At 39.4% G+C, this 20,367-nt stretch overlaps 1 protein-coding gene across 2 annotated transcripts in view; it reads left to right on the top strand.

Annotated features, from left to right (window-relative positions):
• The window catches only part of gpr158a (G protein-coupled receptor 158a), a 161,712-nt gene that overhangs the window by 124,280 nt on the left and 17,065 nt on the right, over positions 1-20,367 (top strand). For both annotated transcript variants that reach the window (XM_061965143.2, XM_061965144.2), the window contains exons 6-7: positions 7,351-7,460; positions 14,001-14,239. In XM_061965143.2, coding sequence (XP_061821127.1) covers positions 7,351-7,460; positions 14,001-14,239 — 349 coding nt within the window. The remainder of the gene's footprint in view (positions 1-7,350; positions 7,461-14,000; positions 14,240-20,367) is intronic.

Here is a 20,367-nt window from a genome sequence, read left to right as displayed (position 1 = left end):
AAATTGTAACAACATGCCGCCATAGACGGAAACACCTCCTAGGTAACACATGAACCAATCACCACGCCCCTAGGCCAGCCTGTACCCACCCACTCTGTGCCCTATATAAACCATGGTATGCGAATGCTCCCATTAAAATCTCCTGACGATTGAGGGTACCCCCCTCATGAAACAGGCCTGTAGAGATGAAATAGTCTTGTGATTTTTTTCCCCACACATACATATATATATATATATATATATATATATATATATATATATCCATCCATTTTCTTTTTTTTTTTTTTTTTTTTTTTTTTTTTTTTTTTTTTTTTTTTTTTTTTTTTTTTTATGTCCTGTCCAGCTTCTCAGGCAAATCATATAGTTGATGTAGATGCCCATGTCGGCTGTTCAGATTTACTTTACAAAAGAGAAGTGTAGGATACTTCTCTTGTTGCCTTATTTGTATTTGACTTTATTAAATGTATTTATATTATCATTTAGTGCAGCCGGGCCGGAGCAGGAGGGGATAGAAAGAGAAAAAAAAAGAAGACAGAGGGGGAAATTGTGGGGACAAGAGGGGGATTAGACAGAGAGACAAAAACAACAACAGCAAACAACAACAACAACAACAACAATAGAGCAACATCAGCAAATATGACATGTACAAATATGATGGTAAAAGTAATAGCAAATAAGCAGTTAGCGAAAAATAAAAAATAATACAGAAATGACAATGAGCATTATTACACTACAAATGGATCAATACAAATACCAATAGAAATAGCGCTATTGATAATGAACAATACCAATAATTTACCTTTATTATCAACAATACAGTTGTTTAAATGCAACAATACATATACGTAATGATAACTTGAGATACGAAAGAATGCAGAAAAATGGAGGGGGAGAAAGAGAAGCAACCTACATTAACCTTGTAGATTGTTATAGTCACAATAGGTTAAGCTTTGTCAGTGTGCCATGTGTTACACCCAGTTTACCCTAGGGCAACAACGTTAATATATGTTTGATGAAACGTGATTATGTGCATGAGTGTAAGTATGCATATGTACTTGTATATGTACAGAATGTGTATATGTGTTTGTACAATGAATGTATATGTACAGAATGTGTATGTACAGTGAATGTATATGTACAGTATGTGTATGTGTATGTTTGTATATTGAATGTGCGTGTGGATGTACGAACATTAGGTAGGTAAATATGTACTGTATTTGTGTATGTATGTGGGAGCGTAGGTACCTATGTACGTACGTGAGCATATGTGAATTTGCATGTACAATACATTCGACTCCCAGAGTGCGTGGGAGCCAGAGCACGGCCCCATCACCCCCGAGAGCCCAACCCACAAACAGGAGGCGTGGTGCCCAGGGAACCAGGGACCACCGCCCCCACGCAGCCAAGCCGGCCAGCGACAGGAACCCCAGAGCCCGACCCACCGTACCGCCCACAAGGGCCAGCAGCAGGCCGCAGACAGACGCACCCGGCAGAGGACAGGGCACGAGAAAAGCAGGGGACAGCCAGACCCCAAGCCAGCGAGAGACCACACCCCACACGGGCAGAAAGGCGAGACGCCCCGCCCGAGGGACCCAGAGACTCCCCGCAACCGGACGGGAAGACCGCCCCCGCCCCACCGGCAACCGGGCCCCCATGAGCCCACCCCCCACCCCCGGAGAGCGCGGCGAGGCCAGCCCCCGGCCACCCCACCCAAACCGGCCGCCGCAGGACCACCCAGGCACAGGGCCACGGGAACCACCCACCCCACCCGCAGGGACCCCAACGATGGAGATGGAACAACCAGCAACCGCCCCGCCGAGCCCCCCCCCTGAGGGAGGGGAAAATTAAAAAATAATATTAATAAAATATATTTAAAATATAAATAAATAAATTAATTAATTAATTAAAAAAAAAAAAAAAAGAATTAAAAGAAGATCACAGACATGCTGACAAACAAGGTCACTACCCCAGCAACTGGCCGACTCGCAGCACCTCGGAATACCTTGCAGCACCAAGCTACCACAATAGACGCAGGGACTAGGCCCAACAGGCCCCAACCAAGACGGGCACCCGGAAGGGATCCATCCATTTTCTACCGCTTGTCCCGTTCGGGGTCGCGGGGGGGGCTGGAGCCTATCTCAGCTGCATCCGGGCGGAAGGCGGCGTACACCCTGGACAAGTCGCCACCTCATCACAGGGCCAACACAGATAGACAGACAACATTCACACTCACATTCACACACTATATATATATATATATATATATATATATATATATATATATATATATATTTATTTTTATTTATTTTTTTTATTTTTTTTTTCAGCATTGTTTTCTCTTGGTATGAGAGAAAAGACAAAAAATAATATTTTTGTCAAATAATAGGTATTTTACAGGAAATTTAAAAATAATACTTTATGCATATGTTTTAGCTGTTTTTATATGCATTTATTTCACAGTTTGCTATGTATATTCTATCTATATATTGTAATTGTTTAGAATAGAACAATGTATATCCCATGTACATAAGCATATTAAAAATCCAGCATGTTAAAAATCCAGCATGTAAATATATCAGATTTAAAACAAAAACACAACATTGACATGAAGCACAAGATAGACGGTTTGCAGGATATGTTAAAACAAGGGAAAAATCCTTTAGCAAAATGTTAACGAAAAAATCATGCAAAGCACAGTTTCTCAAACCAAAGTTTATATGAATGCAAACAATACACTGTAACCATGTTATTGTTAAAATGTTGGTTAAGCAGTGGAATAATGTGCATATGTATTATTTTTATATTTTTATTATTTTATCATTGATTATATAGAGTGACTTGGAGAAGGTTTTTGGTGATAAAATGTTCCTGAATTGATATTCTATAGTTTCTTTTACTGTATATATATATATATATATATATATATATATATATATATATATATATATATATATATATATATATATATATATCAGATTTTTTTAACTATTGGTTTATGCTTTTATTTTACAGTTCACTATGTATATTCCAATTATTTATCATATTTATATATTTTTTTCTATCCTTTATATAATATTTGTTTACTTAACATTGTTGGCAGTGCTTAAAAGAACAGAGGGGGATCCATATTATTATTATTCATGTTTGGCGAAATTGTCAACAAGACGTGTTCCTTGTTTGTGCATATTTATGGCGTCAAATATGTCTTATGAATAATTAATTGTCCTAATTGGTGGAAAACCGTTTTATACCGCAGAAATGGACGTCCTTTGTTGGTAGAACCTAAAATTAAACGCAATAGGTGAGATCACGCAATCAAAAAAAAAAAAGGGAGAACTCATTGAGAGCGTTTGGAGGTGTTCCTCTGGGGCGGGTTGCGGTCCCCCTGCTGTTTTGCACTTCCTTGAAAAAAGGGGTTGTCAGGAGTTGTGTTTTCCCCTGCTGCAGTTTTACTCGTCTTCTGGTTGGTCCCTGTGGTGCCGAGAGTGCGTCAGCAAGCTGCCGAGCACCTGCTGGCGGGTCTCGTGTGCCCCTGTGCAACGAGAAAAGGCCCGTTAGAGCTAGCTCGAACATACAGTACGCTTTGATGGAGTCTGTAGTCTTGCAGGTCGCGTCCACATATGGAGCCGGTTGTTTGTGCTTTGTGTTCATCTTGTCCCTTAACTGACTCCGACTTAAAATCCACATTTTTGCCGCCGCCTGCGGGAATCTATTAATGCCTCGGCTAATCCGATTAACAATCCCGCAGGGGGAAATCTTAGCACATCTGCAGCGGAAAGATAATGTTACAACGTGTTCAACTTTTCATGTTGGTGCTTCTCTTCCTGTTTACCGGGACCTCTTACACATAGGTGCTAGGGTGGGATCTGTCTTTTTGGTGACTAATATGCAATGCCTTGTTATTAATTGTATCTATTTTTATTATTATTGTTTTCAGTTATTACTGTTACCTATTGTTGTTTTATTTACACTATACACCACGGGTGTCCAAAGTGCGACTTTGGGGGATCCTTTTTTTATTTGGTCCGTGACATGTTTTAAAAATAAAATGATACAGAAAAATTGTGCAAAATATAAAGAGAAATCATGAAGCTTTGTCTTCAAATATATTTTTCCCATATTTTTTTTTTTACAGATTTAGAAAAATATACTCCGAGCTGTTGCTGTTTCATGATAATTTCATCTGCTGGATTAAAAAAGTCTCTACATGTGACGTGCTAATACAATTAATAGTTAGCTAGCATATATATATATGTATTTTTTATATTATTTACTTTTTTTTTTTTTTTTTTACGAATAGCTGTGCAGAAAGTAATATGAAAAGACGTAATATAAAATTGCTGTGGAGATAAAAATTTGAGACCCCAAGGTGTAAGGATGGGTACAGAATCCGGTACTTTTTTGGCACTAACCAAATCTCGCTGGTCCTACTGGACACCTATTCAGGTAAAATCCAACCTTGCCATGTTTTGGTACCTGGGTTGAGTGTAACATCACGCTTGCAGATTCTTTGCACTTTGACACTTTAAGATCACTCCAACTGCACTGAAAGTGGACTCGGCCAACACATTTTCAATGCCAACAAAGTAATTGACTCAAAAAACACTCAAAAGTAAGTTAAGTGAGGCTCCACCTTTCCAAAAAATAGGCTCGATGTAAATATACATTGGCTTTGCTATTGACATGCTACTGATTAGGATTAGCTATTTTACAAGGCAATTTCAGCACCTCCGATGCACGTTACTATCAAACAGGTAGTGATAATTAATTAGTAATTAGTACAATACTTACAGTATTAACACTTTTTAGTGGGCAAAAAAAAAAAAAAAAAAGAACATAGTAGACCATAAACTATACAGTACTGCCAAATAACGTATTGGACTTGCAACTGTAACGGAGTTAAAATACATCTTTGTTATTTATTATATTTTGTTTGTGAATTTTATCTCCAAATAGTTATCTTTTCTGCTCGCCTATGAGAGGGCGATTTGATATCATTTTGTCCCTCCTGAGCTCCTGTAGTCCTCCTGGGTTGTGTAGCCCCTCCCTTCGTTCCCGCACAAAAACAGTTTTACATGGCTGAGGGCGTAAGCCAAAGAAAGACGGGATACAGACGTTGTCTGATTGTCGCCCTCAGGTTGGAAGGAAAATAGATGAAGCTGAGAACAGTGGAAAAAGTCTCATCATTGTGCTGACCCAGAACAGTTACACAACTGTGATTGCAACTTTGTGTCATACTTGCAAATGAGACTCAGAAATTTTCTAATAAAACAGGATATAAAAACTGACAAGGAGTTATCATAATCAGCTCAGTTTTAAATGTTGCAATAAAAAAATATATTTTATTATCACAAATAATTGATATTTATTGACACACACAAAAGTACAGAAAATTGGTATCGTTAAGTACTGGTATTGATTCCCAGACACCGGGAATTGGTACCCCATCGGTTCAAATTTGAACGGTACCCATCCTTACCAAGGCGTCATTTCTATGAAAAATCGGTCCGTATACAGTACAGGCCAAAAGTTTGGACACACCTTCTCCTCATTCAATGTGTTTTTTATTTTATTTTCATGACTAATTACATTGTAGATTGTCACTGAAGGCATCAAAGCTACGAATGAACACATGTGGAGTTACGTACTTAACAAAAACAGGTGAAATAACTGAAAACATGTTTTATATTCTAGTTTCTTCAAAATAGCCACCCTTTGCTCTGATTACTGCTTTGCACACTCTTGGCATTCTCTCGATGAGCTTCAAGAGGTAGTCACCTGAAATGGTTTTCACTTCACAGGTGTGCTTGAAGCTCATCGAGAGAATGCCAAGAGTGTGCAAAGCAGTAATCACAGCAAAGGTTGACTATTTTGAAGAAACTAGAATACAAGACACATTTTCAGTTATTTCACCTTTTTTTGTTAAGTACATAACTCCACATGTGTTCATTCATAGTTTTGATGCCTTCAGTGACAATCTACAATGTAAATAGTCATGAAAATAAAGAAAACGCATTGAATGAGGAGAAGGTGTGTCCATACTTTTGGTCTTTACTGTATACATACTTGCCAACCCTCCCGGATTTTCCGGGAGACTCACGAAATTCAGCGCCTCTCCCGAAAACCTCCCGGGACAAATTTTCTCCCGAAAATCTCCCGAAATTCAGGCGGACCTGAGTGACGTGTCGACAGCCTGTTTTCACGTCCGCTTTCCCACAATATAAACAGCGTTCCTTCCCAATCATGAGGGCGGGTTATTGGTTTCTTATGTGGGTTTATTGTTAGGCAGTTTCATTAACGTCCTCCCAGCGCGGCAACAACACACAACGACAGCAGTCACGTTTTCGTCTACCGTAAAGCAGTTTGTCTGCCGTAAACAGCAATGTTGTGACACTCTTAAACAGGACAATACTGCCATCTACTGTACATGCATATGTGACAATAACATCTACAGCTTTTAGAGAGTGCAGTGCACAACTGCGTACACAACAAGGAGACGAAGCAGAATGCATCATCAGAGAGGGTGTTCAGCATGGTTAGAAAAATAATGACAGAGAATAGAACAAGGATGGACAATTCAACCCTTAACTCAGCAATGAGTAGATGAGTGTTATGTATGTGTATATATGTAAATAAATGAACACTGAAATTCAAGTATTTCTCTTATTTATATATATATATATATATATATATATATATATATATATATATATATATATATATATATATATATAGCTAGAATTCACTGAAAGTCAAGTATTTCTTATATATATATATATATATATATATATATATATATATATATATATATATATATATATATATATATGTCTTAATAAGGTTATCCAAAAAATAGTGCTCGATACCGTAGTAGAGCGCAATATATGTATGTGTGGGAATTTGTGATTTTTTTCCCACACATACATATATATATATATATATATATATATATATATATATATATATATATATATATATGAAATACTTGACTTGGTGAATTCTAGCTGTAAATATACTCCTCCCCTCTTAACCACGCCCCCAACCACGCCCCCGCCCCCCCCACACACACCTCCCAAAATCGGAGGTCTCAAGGTTGGCAAGTATGACTGTATATCAACATGTCATCCTATTGTAATAGCGTAAAACAACAACTACTGTTTATTTACACGGCATTAAAACACAGACAAGTGTGACTTCCTGTTTGCTGCAAAATTAAGCTTTAAAATAAAATCATGGTAGTATTGACCTGGATTCTACCACAGAAACTAACAAAATGCACCCATTTATGTATTATTAATATGTACTATGTGACGTCATAGTAGTTTACATGTTTTGTTTTTGTTTCTCCAGGTTGGGATTCTTTATTTTCAGCCCAGCGTGTTCCGTTGCATCCTGCTGCGCTGGGTTCGGCTGCTGGGCTTCGCCACTGTCTACGGCACGCTCACCCTCAAGTTGTACAGGTGACACACGCTCGCACTGACACAGGGCGGTTGTCCATCTGTGTGACTAAAAAGTTTGACGAGGAAAACCTTTAGAGGATAATGTATTAAACAGATCAATTTTTGATGGTGAAGAGAGGAGGAGGAGGAGGGGGCTCATTAGCGGGCAATGCAGCGGGTGTTTCATCAATGTGCGTGAAGGGCAGGGACTATTAATAGCTGCTTGTCTGTGTGTCAATTAATTTCCCCGTGTTTGTGTGCACTCTTCAAAAAACTAGTAAATGTATGAATATTAACTGAAAAGAGCTAGACAACAAGCAATGTATTTTCAAAAAGTAACAACAAGTAATTAAAGGCCTACTGAAATGCGATTTTCTTATTTAAACGGGGATAGCAGGTCCATTCTATGTGTCATACTTGATCATTTCGCAATGTTGCCATATTTTTGCGGAAAGGATTTAGTAGAGAACATTGACGATAAAGTTCACAACTTTTGGTCGCTGATAAAAAAAGCCTTGCCTGGACCGGAAGTAGCAGACGAGTAGCGTGACGTCACAGGTTGTGGAGCTCCTCACATCTGCACATTGTTTACAATCATGGCCACCAGCAGCGAGAGCGATTCGGACCGAGAAAGCGACGATTTCCCCATTAATTTGAGCGAGGATGAAAGATTTGTGGATGAGGAAAGTGAGAGTGAAGGACTAGAGGGCAGTGGGAGCGATTCAGATAGGGAAGATGCTCTGAGAGGCGGGTGGGACCTGATATTCAGCTGGGAATGACTAAAACAGTAAATAAACACAAGACATATATAGACTCTATTAGCCACAACACAACCAGGCTTATATTTAATATGCCACAAATTAATCCCGCATAACAAACAGCTCCCCCCCTCCCGTCCATATAACCCGCCAATACAACTCAAACACCTGCACAACACACTCAATCCCACAACCCAAAGTACTGTTCACCTCCCCAAAGTTCATACAGCACATATATTTCCCCAAAGTCCCCAAAGTTACGTACGTGACATGCACATAGCGGCACGCACGTACGGGCAAGCGATCAAATGTTTGGAAGCCGCAGCTGCATGCGTACTCACGGTACCGCGTCTGCATATCCAACTCAAAGTCCTCCTGGTAAGCGTCTCTGTTGTCCCAGTTCTCCACAGGCCAATAGTAAAGCTTGACTGTCATCTTTCGGGAATGTAAACAATGAAACACCGGCTGTGTTATCCGGCACAACAGTCAAGGGGTGCATTCTACGGCGGGGGTGCGTTATCCGGCACAACACCTGCCGCAATACACCGCTTCCCACGTATAGCTTTCTTCTTTGCTGTCTCCATTGTTTCATTGAACAAATTGCAAAAGATTCACCAACACAGATGTCCAGAATACTGTGGAATTTTGCGATGAAAACAGACGACTTAATAGCTTGCCACCATGCTGTCCCAAAATGTCCTCTACAATCCGTGACGTCACGCGCAGGCGTCATCATACCGAGACGTTTTCAGCAGGATATTTCGCGCGAAATTAAAAATTGCACTTTAGTATGCTAACCCGGCCGTATTGGCATGTGTTGCAATGTTAAGATTTCATCATTGATATATAAACTATCAGACTGCGTGGTCGGTAGTAGTGGGTTTCAGTAGGCCTTTTAATAGCTTAAGTGTGCAGTTCCACTAATGGACATTGGAGTGTTACTTTCAAAGGCAAAATTAAAGTATTGCTAGAAACATAATTTTATATGGGACTTTATTGTATTATATGTATAGTACATGTTCCAAAAAGAAAAAAGCATAAAACACAGTATATTTAATTATACTAAATGTAAAAAAGGGAATAAATATTCAAAATAATCTAATTTGGTTACGCCATCATGAGCGCAACACAAGGTTGTAAAAATTTCAACTACAATTCTAAATAAGATGTCAAAAGCAAACTGAAATCAAATACACACAGCTTAAAGATGGATCAATACCTATTTATGATGATTTATCAAAATATAAAAGAAATATACCTGAACAGAAAGCTCATGATGGTTACACCAAAAAGTAACGCTATGAATCGCGTTTTTCCAAGTTTTGGGGGCATTTTTATGCTATTTCCAAGCATCTCCTTTTTGTTACGTTGATTTTAAATGGTCAAATTAATGCATATTGCATATGCATGCCCTAGTAAACAAAAAAAAAGTCATATTTATTTTGATTGTTACATTTTGAAGTACATTTGTGCAGGTGGGTCCGATTGTACCCATTACCAGAGCTGTACACTTAACTATTCTAACTGGATTCCCATTGGTCCAAAAAATTAATAAATTGGCTCGCTTAAATATCACACTGTAAATACTGTACATTGGTTCTGAAATAGGTGGTGAGGTTAAGCACTTAAAAAAATACAATCGAATTTACTCATTTCAAGAAAACATATTTCTAAATTTCTAACTTAACTTTTTTGCGTGGGTTTCACTATGTTATGTATCAACAGGGGAAGGAGACGGCACGACAACAAAGGATCAAGCTCAACGGGTTTTATTGAGCATTTGATGTTAACGTGGGGTGTGTATGCTACTACGTGTGTGAATGGAATATTATGTGTGGAAATTAACCGTATGTAAATACCGGAGGGTTTGTTGGAGTGCGTGTTGGATGTGGGAGCGATCAAGTCCAGAGGGGAAGAGGCAAAGGAGTCCAGGGTCCGAGCGGGGTCGTGGGGCAGGAGAGAGGCGTCCAGAAGTCCAAGTGTGGGGTCGAGGATCGGGGAAGGCAATCATGGTCCAGGGGAAAGAGCAGCAGCAGAAGTGCACAGCAAACGCTGAGACACGGAGGCTGTAGGGGACAAGAGACAACAAGGACAATCAGGACGAGGCACGATGGAGACAAGCAAAACGAGAGAGAGCAGGAGGGAAGTCAGAGACGCGAAGCTTACTGTACACAGGGCTACGTTCCGACGAGGAGAAGTCAGCGGCGAGGCTCTTTATCCTATCGTCTTTCATCAGTCCCAGGTGCGTTGATTGCAGATTGCCTCCGGCTGTGGCGGTGCGTGGGCGCGGTCTGCGCAGCGAGCGCGGGGGCGTGTCTAGCGGCGCTCACAGTGGAGCTTCTAGGTGCTCCCGCAGAAGAGGGAAAAGCGGACTGCGCGTGCGCCGTAACACACTATCTAATACTACTAGCAGAATTAGCAGAAAAATAGCAGCTTTTTTTTATGTAAAACAAAATATAAAATATATGCCCTATAAAAATTTGTTGGCAGCACCTCTCAAGCTCCATCAGGTTGGATGAGAAGTGTTGTTTTCCACCCAGGATGTCTCTGTACATTGTTGCATTCATCTTAGTCTAGTCAGGGAGGTGACCAAGAACACGATGGTCACTCTGTCAGAGCTACGGCATTCCTCTGTGGAGAGAGGAGAACCTTCCAGAAGGACAATCATCTCTGCAGCAAACCACCAGTCAGGCCTGTAGGGCAATGTTGTTCAACCTTTTTTGAGCCAAGGCACATTTTTTTCATTGAAAAAATCCGGAGGCACACCACCAGCGGAAATCATTAAAAAATTATATTGACAGTAAAAAGTCGTTGTCGCAATTGTTGGATATGACTTTAAACATAACCATCAATATAGCTCTTGTCTCAAAGTAGGTGTACTGTCACCACCTGTCACATCACGCCGTGACTTATTTTGAGTTTTTTGGTGTTTTCCTATGCGTAGTGTTTTAGTTCTTGTCTTGCGCTCCTTTTTTGTTGACTTTTCCTGTTTTGTTGGTATTTTCCTGTAGCAGTTTCATGTCTTCCTTTAAGCGATATTTCCCACGTCTACTTTGTTTTAGCAATCAAGAATATTTCAGTTGTTTTTCTCCTTCTTTGTGGGGACATTGTTGATTGTCATGTCATGTTCGGATGTACATTGTGGACGCCGTCTTTGCTCCACAGTAAGTCTTTGCTGTCGTCCAGCATTCTGTTTTTGTTTACTTTGTAGCTAGTTCAGTTTTAGTTTCGTTCCCTAAGCTTCAATGCCTTTTCTTAGGGGCACTCACCTTTTGTTTATTTTTGGTTTTAACATTAGATACCTTTTCACCTGCATGCTGCCTCCCACTGTCATCTGCATGTTGTGATCACGACAAACCACGTTCCCGACATCTACAAAGCAATTAGCTACCTGCTGCCACTTACTGATATGGAAGAGTATAACATTGTTACGCTGCCGAGCTCTAGACAGCACCGACACTCAACAACGGCACATTATTTGTAGATTATAATTACTGGTTTGCAAAAAATATTTTTACCCCAAATAGGTGAAATTGCATAATCTCCCACGGCACACCAGACTGTATCTCACGGCACACTAGTGTGCCGCGGCACAGTGGTTGAAAAACACTGCTGTAGGGTATATTGGCCAGATGGAAGCATTTCTTAGTAAACATTTGCCAAAATGCATCTGAAAGACTCTCAGACCATATGAAGCAAAATTATCTGGTCTCAGAGACAAAGATTGAACTCTTTGGCATGAATGCCAGGCGTCATGTTTGGAGGAAACCATCTTTGTTATATTTTATATTGCTACTATAGTACAATTTTAGTCTACTTTATACCTTTGTTTTGCGCCCTCTTTTGGTGCTCTTGTGTGCATTATCCTTTCCATCATTTGTAACTGAGCTACTGTGTGGAACAATTTCCCTTGTGGATCAATAACGTTTGTCTAAGTCTACAGTGAAGCATGGTGGTGGCAGCAGCATGCTGTGCGGATGGTTTTCAGCGGCAGGAACTGGGAAACTAGTCAGGATAGAGGGAAAAATGAATGCAGCAATGTTCAGAGACATCCTGGATGAAAGCCAACGCTTCCCATCCAACCTGATGGATGGGAAAGAAGAATGGGCGAAACTTCCCAAAAATAGGTGTGCCAAGCATGTGGCATCGTATTCAAAATGACTTGAGGCCGTGTGTGCTGCCGAAAGTGCATCAACAAAGTATTGAGAAAGGGTTTGAATACGTATGTCCTGTACATGTGATTTGTGAGGTTTTTTTTATTTAAAAAAAAATGTGCAAAAATGTCTATCTTTCTGTTTTTTTCTGTCAAGATGGGGTGCTGTCTGAATACTTTTTGTGCCCACTGGGTGTGTGTGTGTGTGTGTGTGTGTGTGTGTGTGTGTGTGTGTGTGTGTGTGTGTGTGTGTGTGTGTGTGTGTGTGTGTGTGTGTGTGTGTGGATATATATATATATATATTTTTTTTTTTACATATATATATACAGGCCAAAAGTTTGGACACACCTTCTCCTCCTTTCAATGCGTTTTCTTTATTTTCATAACTATTTACCTTGTAGATTGTCACTGAAGGTATCGAAGCTATGACACTTGTGAAGTGAAAACCCTTTCAGGTGACTACCTCTTGAAGCTCAACGACAGAATGCCAAGAGTGCGCGAAAAAGTAATCAGAGCAAATGGTGGCTATTTTGAAGAAACTGTAATATAAAACATGTTTTCAGTTATTTCACCTTTTTTTGTTAAGTACACAACTCCACATGTGTTCATTCTTAGTTTTGATGCCTTCAGTGACAATCTACAATGTAAATAGTCATGAAAATAAAGAAAACGCATGAATGAGAAGGCGTGTCCAAACTTTTGGCCTGTACTGTAAATATATATATATATTTAATTTAATAATTGTATTATTTTGGTTTCAAAACATAGCAGTTTTAGTGCAGCATGTTTGTTTTGGTAAAATGTTGCAACTGGACTTGTGTATTTTTTACTAAATTATTTCAGTTTTTGTTGCTCAGGAAAAGTTTTAATAATTAACGTTATTAATGAACATCAGAAGTGAAATTTTTCCATTCCAAGTGGAACATTTCTGGCCATTTTTTCTACACATTTTTGTAAGTATCTAATATTCATAATTGTAGCATACAGTAGATATAGGTGATGATGCACCCATTGTGACAATGTTTCAAAAGATGTCCGGTTCAAACACTGATGACATCTATTAATCAGACAAGAAGCAAGGAATCATGCAGACACAGAGTTCAATTTAGCTCATGGGGAGAACACATGGAGCTGCACCCTTAGTCACAATCTCGCCCTACGCTCTAAGGTTCAGCTCCTGCGTCCCTGTTTTTATTCATGAGTTCCACAGTCAACAACACTAAGGCCGCCTCTAAAAGGAGTGGTCACATATATTATGCAAAGCAGGCCCAGGACGCACAGTACGTGACGGAATGTGCTGGGGGCCTTGTGATTTCGCCTTGTCCCCGCTTCGTCTGCGTGTTGTCATCTTATCTTCGTTGAGGTCCTTGAAGTCTCTGCTTCGTCTGCGTGCTGTCATCTTATCTTCGTTGAGGTCGTTGAAGTCCTTGGCTGTTAGCTTGCTAAAACAAAGACAACATCTGTGGCTGAGGCCACCCCTCAGACAAGAAGTTTTGTCCTTGCATAGATTAGAAAAGTCTAACTTGAGCACAATAGCTAATAACTAAAGCAACGGACTTTAAGCATACTAAAGTTAGTGTGATAATATATACATAATTATTCTAACAGAATTACAATAAATACAAACTAAATATTGTCTCCCCTCCACAGGGTTTTGAAGGTGTTCCTGTCCCGTACAGCGCAGAGGATTCCCTACATGACCAGCTGGCGAGTGCTTCGTCTGCTGGCCATCATCCTGCTCATCGTCTGCTGGTTCCTTGTGGCCTGGACGTCGGCCGTCTGCCAGATTGCCGACAGGAAGTCGGCGCTCATCGACGTGGGCTACACGCCCGACGGGCTGCAGTTCAGCATGTGCCTGCTGGACCACTGGGATTTCATGATGGCAGTCGGTAAGACCTGCACTACTGCAAGTGCCTCACTCCAGTCACTCATCGCTGAACTAGTCGGGTCTGAAAGAATGGCGTCCTTTGGTGGTAGTGAAACATATTACAACTCGTCACCATCAAATTCCATGTGATCAACAAAAAAAGTAATTAAAAAAAAGTTGTTTCCCCGAAGAAGATATTAATCCAGCCCTCTGGTGCTTTACTTAGCGTGGATTTGCATGCTGTTTTACATCTGCTGACTCAAGCAGCATGAAGGAAACGCTTTTGTCTTGCGGGGGGAAACAGATGGACCCCAACAGCGGCCAAATGTGCGAGTGTGCACTTTAATAAGGACACGCGGGGGTCACCCAGGATGTTGACGAATTACACGCACGCAGTCGCCATAAATCTGTGTTTCATACCACACCTGCACTTGTAGCATTGTTTATTTATTTGAAAAGATTTATCATTAGGCGTGGGCTAAAGCGCAACGTCAGCAACGCAGTTTCCATTTTTTTTCTCTGAAATCATTTCACTCTGTTTAATCGCCTCCTGCCCGCACGCTCATAAGTCTCCATGACAAGCTTAGAGACGTGGAGATTTATATCAAGTGCGCATTTGAAGCGCAAACGTATTTGTTATGCTCCTTTCAAAGGTTGTCTTGAACTCTTTCATCCATTTGAGTAGTTTCGAAGTCACACGGCCTCGCAATTTAAGATGTTTGCAATTTTTGTGTTTGTACCATTTTTGGAGTTAAGTGGGATTCAATATTTCAATTAGGGATCAGTACAGAACAGTGGTTCTTAACCTTGTTGGAGGTACCGAACCCCACCAGTTTCATATGCGCATTCACCGAACCCTTCTTTAGTGGAAAAAAAAAAAAAAAAAATTCAAATTCAAGACAAAGTTATGTTTTGGTAACACTTTAGTATGGGGAACATATTCTAAGTAACAAAGACTTAATTTAGAGTTATTTGGTTAGGGTTAGGGTTAGAGGGTTAGGGCCAGGGTTAGAGGGTTAGGGTTATAATAAGGCCATGCCGAATAAGTTATTAATAAGTATTTAATAATGACTGGTTAAGAGCCAATATGTTACTAATTTGCATGTTATAAGCAACTAATTAATGGTGAATATGTTCCCCATACTAAAGTGTTCCCATGTTTTTTTTACTGGTGCACAAAATGAACCGTGCATGAACAGCACCTTGTTCAAAGAACAAAATCAACACAGTGCCTAAACTCACAACAAATTACACACCTGCAAATTAGTCTGACTTCTGCTGTTGTCGTATCCGTAATACACCGATAGGGAAAAGTTTTTATTTACACGATGAGTCGGGTGCGTCTTGACCTCCGCCGAACCACTGAGCCCGACTCACCGAACCCAGGTTAAGAACCACTGGTACAGAAGACTTTTTTGGCTGCGACTGAATCCCGTCGGTCCAACAGGTTACCGATTCACGTAAAATTCAACGGTGCCATGTTACAGTAAGCAGTGTTGGGTTAGTTACTGAAAACCAGTAACTAGTTACAGTTACTAGTTACTTTATTTCAAAAGTAACTCAGTTACTAACTCAGTTACTTACACCAAAAAGTAATGCGTTACTGTGAAAAGTAACTATTTAATTACTTTTATTTTTCTTCTTTTTTTTTAAAAAAAAAGCTCCCATTAACGCCCTTTTAGCCTTCATTTCAGTACTGTTATTGCACTGGAGAATAATACAATCTGTTGATCAACTTGACATGCATTTGCATCATTGAACTCTGCTAAGCAATGTGGTCTGCATACAACACACAAAGACAAAGATATGTTTCAAAGGGCCAATTTATTTCAGGCCACAACAAATTGACAAAACTATTTTAAATAGCTGCAACATAACATACATAAGTAACAAACAGCATAATAACAATATAGCTGTAAACCTGACTTCACCTAAGGAAGGCACACGTGACACACAAAGCCTAACCAGGCAGATTTGAATTGTTGTTTTGGGCAGTAGACGGGATCTTTGATCCAACACACAACTTACATTTAAATAAAATGTTCTTTTCTGTGTGCTCGACAAAAAAAAGAAGTGAGAATATCTCCATGTTAAGACACTCGACTCGACTGCGACTCCGTTGTTAGTAAACACAGACACACACACCCCTCCCCTCCCCTACCCTCCCCTCCCCTCCCCACACCCACACACAGAGCGCGCCTCCGGCTTGTGACACAAGAACATTCAGAAGGACGACACTGCAGCGCTGCAATAAAACACACTCAGATCTTCTGTTTCTAGCCGATACTACATAAAAAAATAACGTAAAATAACGCAGTAACGCATCATGTAGTAACAGTAACTGAGTTACTGAATATAAAAAATAGCGCGTTAGATTACTAGTTACCGCCGAAACTAACGACGTTACAGTAACGCGTTAGTCCCAACACTGACAGTAAGTGACGTCACGCCGGTTTGACCTCTTCGGCGCTTGCCGATCACTCCAGCAGCACTGAGAGCGGACTTGGCCAAACTACCTCTAGATAATGTTGCAATTTTCAATGCCACCAAAGAAACTGACTCAAAAAAACACTCCAATGTAAGTTAAAGTGCCAGTAGAATGGAAAAACAAGTTGCCTCTATATTGAAACTATTATCATATTAATCTGATTTATGACACCAAAAAACTTACAAAGTTTGCGAGTAAATACAAAACCCAAAACCAGTGAAGTTGGCACGTTGTGTAAATCATAAATAAAAACAGAATACAATGATTTGCAAATCCTTTTATAATTATGATGATCATATAATCATAATTGTTACCAAAGTAGTAATTAATTGCTCTCACAAAGTCTGCTTGAGTAGCATTGTTGTTGATGGGGAAGGGATCCGTGGTTACAACCTCTACGTCACTGATTACGTGTCTGGCTTGCTTGTTATCTCTCAAAAATCTTTGAGATTGATACTGTTTTGATCATATCTACAAATGTAGATATGATCAAATGTAGATATGATCAAAATAGTATCAGCGATCATATCTTCAAATGTAGATATGATCAAAATAGTATCAATCTCAAAGATTTTTGAAAGATAATAAGCAAGCCAGACACGTAATCAGTGACGTGGAGGTTGTAACCACAGATCCCTTCCCCATCAATAACAATGCTAATCAAGCAGACTTTGTGAGAGACATTAATTATTAATTTGGTAAAAATTACGATTATATGATCATCATAATTATATAATATGAAATTATGATCCATTGTGATCCATATTTTTGAGCCCGAACACAAGGAGGATGAGTAATATGTTTTATTAGCCAAGTGCTAAACGGATGTAACTTTATTAAAACACTAAAGCATCAGCAGCATTGCTCGGTGCTAAACATACAAACTAACAAACCATAATAAAACAAACGCTTACTGTTCAATTTCCACTCTCGCTGGGATGCCGGCCGACGGGACGCTCACATAATTCTGTTTAGATGAAGACTCAATCCTCAAGAAGGGTTAAAAAAAAGTTGCCGCAACTAATGTCTTTTGGGGTCTATTTCGCCACCTTGGGGATGTGAAAGTCGAACAGCCTGTCGGTCCATGGCCACATTTGTCTGCTACCAGCTGAGAATTGCATGAATTATAATCTCGAATGTACTTTTAGCGAGTTTAAAATGAAGCAGAAGCAGCTGTTGGCTCAGTGTGTCAACAATAGCAGCGTAAGCTAGCATTAGCTCACTGCTATCAATGCGCCGCTAAAATAGTCCGTCTGCGTTGGCGTTTATGATAACAATATCACTCATATTTGGTTAATTTTCAGGTCATGACATGTAAATGGAGGATTGTTGGCAGTTTCTGGATGTTTTTAGAGGGTCTTATGGGCGCAATAGAGGACTGTTGATTACATTTTTGATTTTGAATGCATAAAAAAAGCCAAGCATCTATGTTCTTGTTTTACATAAGGATTGTAAATAATAAACATCACATCTCTTTCCAATGTTTGCATATTTCCAGTATGACTGATCTGATGATACGGTGAGAGTGCAGAAGCGTTCCCATCCTGACGTCATCTGACCTCAAATCTACGAAAATTGTCGAAGATATTTGGAGGGAAATATTCAAAATGGCCGTCTGAAAATGCGGCATTTTATGATGTTTAGACAGTATTTTCGCATACTTTTCGGAGTGTAAATAGAATTGGATATAGTTTAATGGATACATCCATCCATCCATTTCCTACCGCTTGTCCTTTTCAAGGTCACGGGAGGTGCGGTGCTGGAGCCAATGAAAGACTATTAAGCATATAAACTCAACTTGTTTTCCACTCGACTGGTACTTTAAGCAAGGCTAAAATACATTGGGTTTGCTATTGACATGCTACTGATTAGCATTGCCGATTTTACATGGCGGTTTTAACACCTCCAAATCTGTAAATGGAAACTGAATAAGATGCATGTTACAATCAAACATCTGGTGCCTAATAAGTACAATACTTACAGTAACACTTTTTAGGGCACAACCAAAACACATAAACTACATACTACGTCCATCTAACATCTTCAACTTGCATCTGTATTTGCATTTTAATGTTATACTAAAAATATATAACAACTGGACAGCATTTAGTACAATCAGTTAGCATAAAAATGTTATTATCAAAAATCAAATAATATTTTTGACACACTTGTACCAAAAATTGGTACTGTTGAGTACCGTATTGCCAGGTACTGGGAATCGGTATCGTATCGGATCAAATGTGAACGGTACCCATCCCTACTTGCACTACAAGCATAGGTGGTGTGCGTGGGTTTGTACTACAAAAGATGCCCATTTTACTGTCACTTATGATGTTACAACAGGGTTAATATTAGCATATGCGCAACTAAAACATCTACAACTTAACGCTACATGTTTTTTTTAGCTGGAAGTGGAATTCTTGCAGGCTGAAATGTAAACATTTCTACTGACACAGATGACAGTGCATGATATGAATCTTCTTTGTCCTAGTTTGTAAGTAAACATTGAAGTTGTGTTGCCTCGTCTGACGTCATGTCTTTTTTTTTTAAATGTGACCGCCAGGCTCAGTTTGATTGATAAAATGGAGTCAAAATTCACTAATGCTTGTGTCGGATTGGTGAAGCAGAGTCATGTGACCGAGACTGCTGGAAGAAGTCTCTCTAACAGGGCTACCCCCTGGCTAAATTGGTGCTCTAAGCAGAATTTTATATGAAGGCCCCTCATTACAATTTTTTTTCACTCTTCTTTAATGATTAATTTTATACTTTTTTATTTAAACTTGCATGGTTTGTACCAATTCATGGGAAATAATGTCTTCCATAATTATTTTTTTAGTGCAAAATAAAAATTTTGACATAATAAAAACATAAATGTATAAGTCCAACTCCCACTGCATTCAAGACAAGCACTAACACTGTGCGCCCTGGAGCTGGTAGGACTATGTGAGGAAGTCAATGCCCTTACTTTCTATTTTATGCGTTTAATGCGTTTGCAGTAAAATTTTATACAAAGCGCCCTGTCAGTGTAATTGACATTTTACATCTTCTTCACGCAAATTAAGGCCCAGCATGGACTGCAGGTCCCCACACACAGCGAGTGATCTGCGTATAAAGAGGGGCGGACTTGGTCTTTAACGAGCCAAAATAATGTGACTTTGCAAACAGTAATCAATGAATCAATAGTCCTCAAACTTTTTGCACCAAATACCACCTCAAGAAACACTTGGCTCTCCAAGTATGCAGTAGTGTGGTAGGCCTAAGTATTCATTAAAAATAAAGCGTAAGTATATTTAATATTTTTGGCCACTGTACATTACACAGTTTAAATAGTAACACTGTGTTTAAATATAAGAAAATAAAACACTGTACTTTAATCAAGCGATTGTTTGGCGTACCATTAGTTGAAGCCCGCGTACCACTAGTGGTACCTCAGTTAAGGAGACTCTGACTGGTGCGCTTGTTGGCAAATTTCACTTTAGATAAAACTATTACCAAGTTTTATGCAAATTAATGACATACATTCAAGTAGAACATTTAAAAACGTTCCTGGATGACATTCTGACAATAAAATTGCATTTGTGTACAAATATTGGGGTCTTTTTTAAGCCAATTTTAATTATACTCGCGAGTAATCACCTGTGAATAATCATGATTAATCCAAA

The sequence above is a fragment of the Nerophis lumbriciformis genome, linkage group LG07, assembly GCF_033978685.3.
Source record: "Nerophis lumbriciformis linkage group LG07, RoL_Nlum_v2.1, whole genome shotgun sequence".
NCBI lineage: Eukaryota > Metazoa > Chordata > Actinopteri > Syngnathiformes > Syngnathidae > Nerophis > Nerophis lumbriciformis.
The sequence above is the reverse complement of the archived record's forward strand: the minus strand, read 5'-3'. Positions and strand labels throughout refer to the sequence as shown.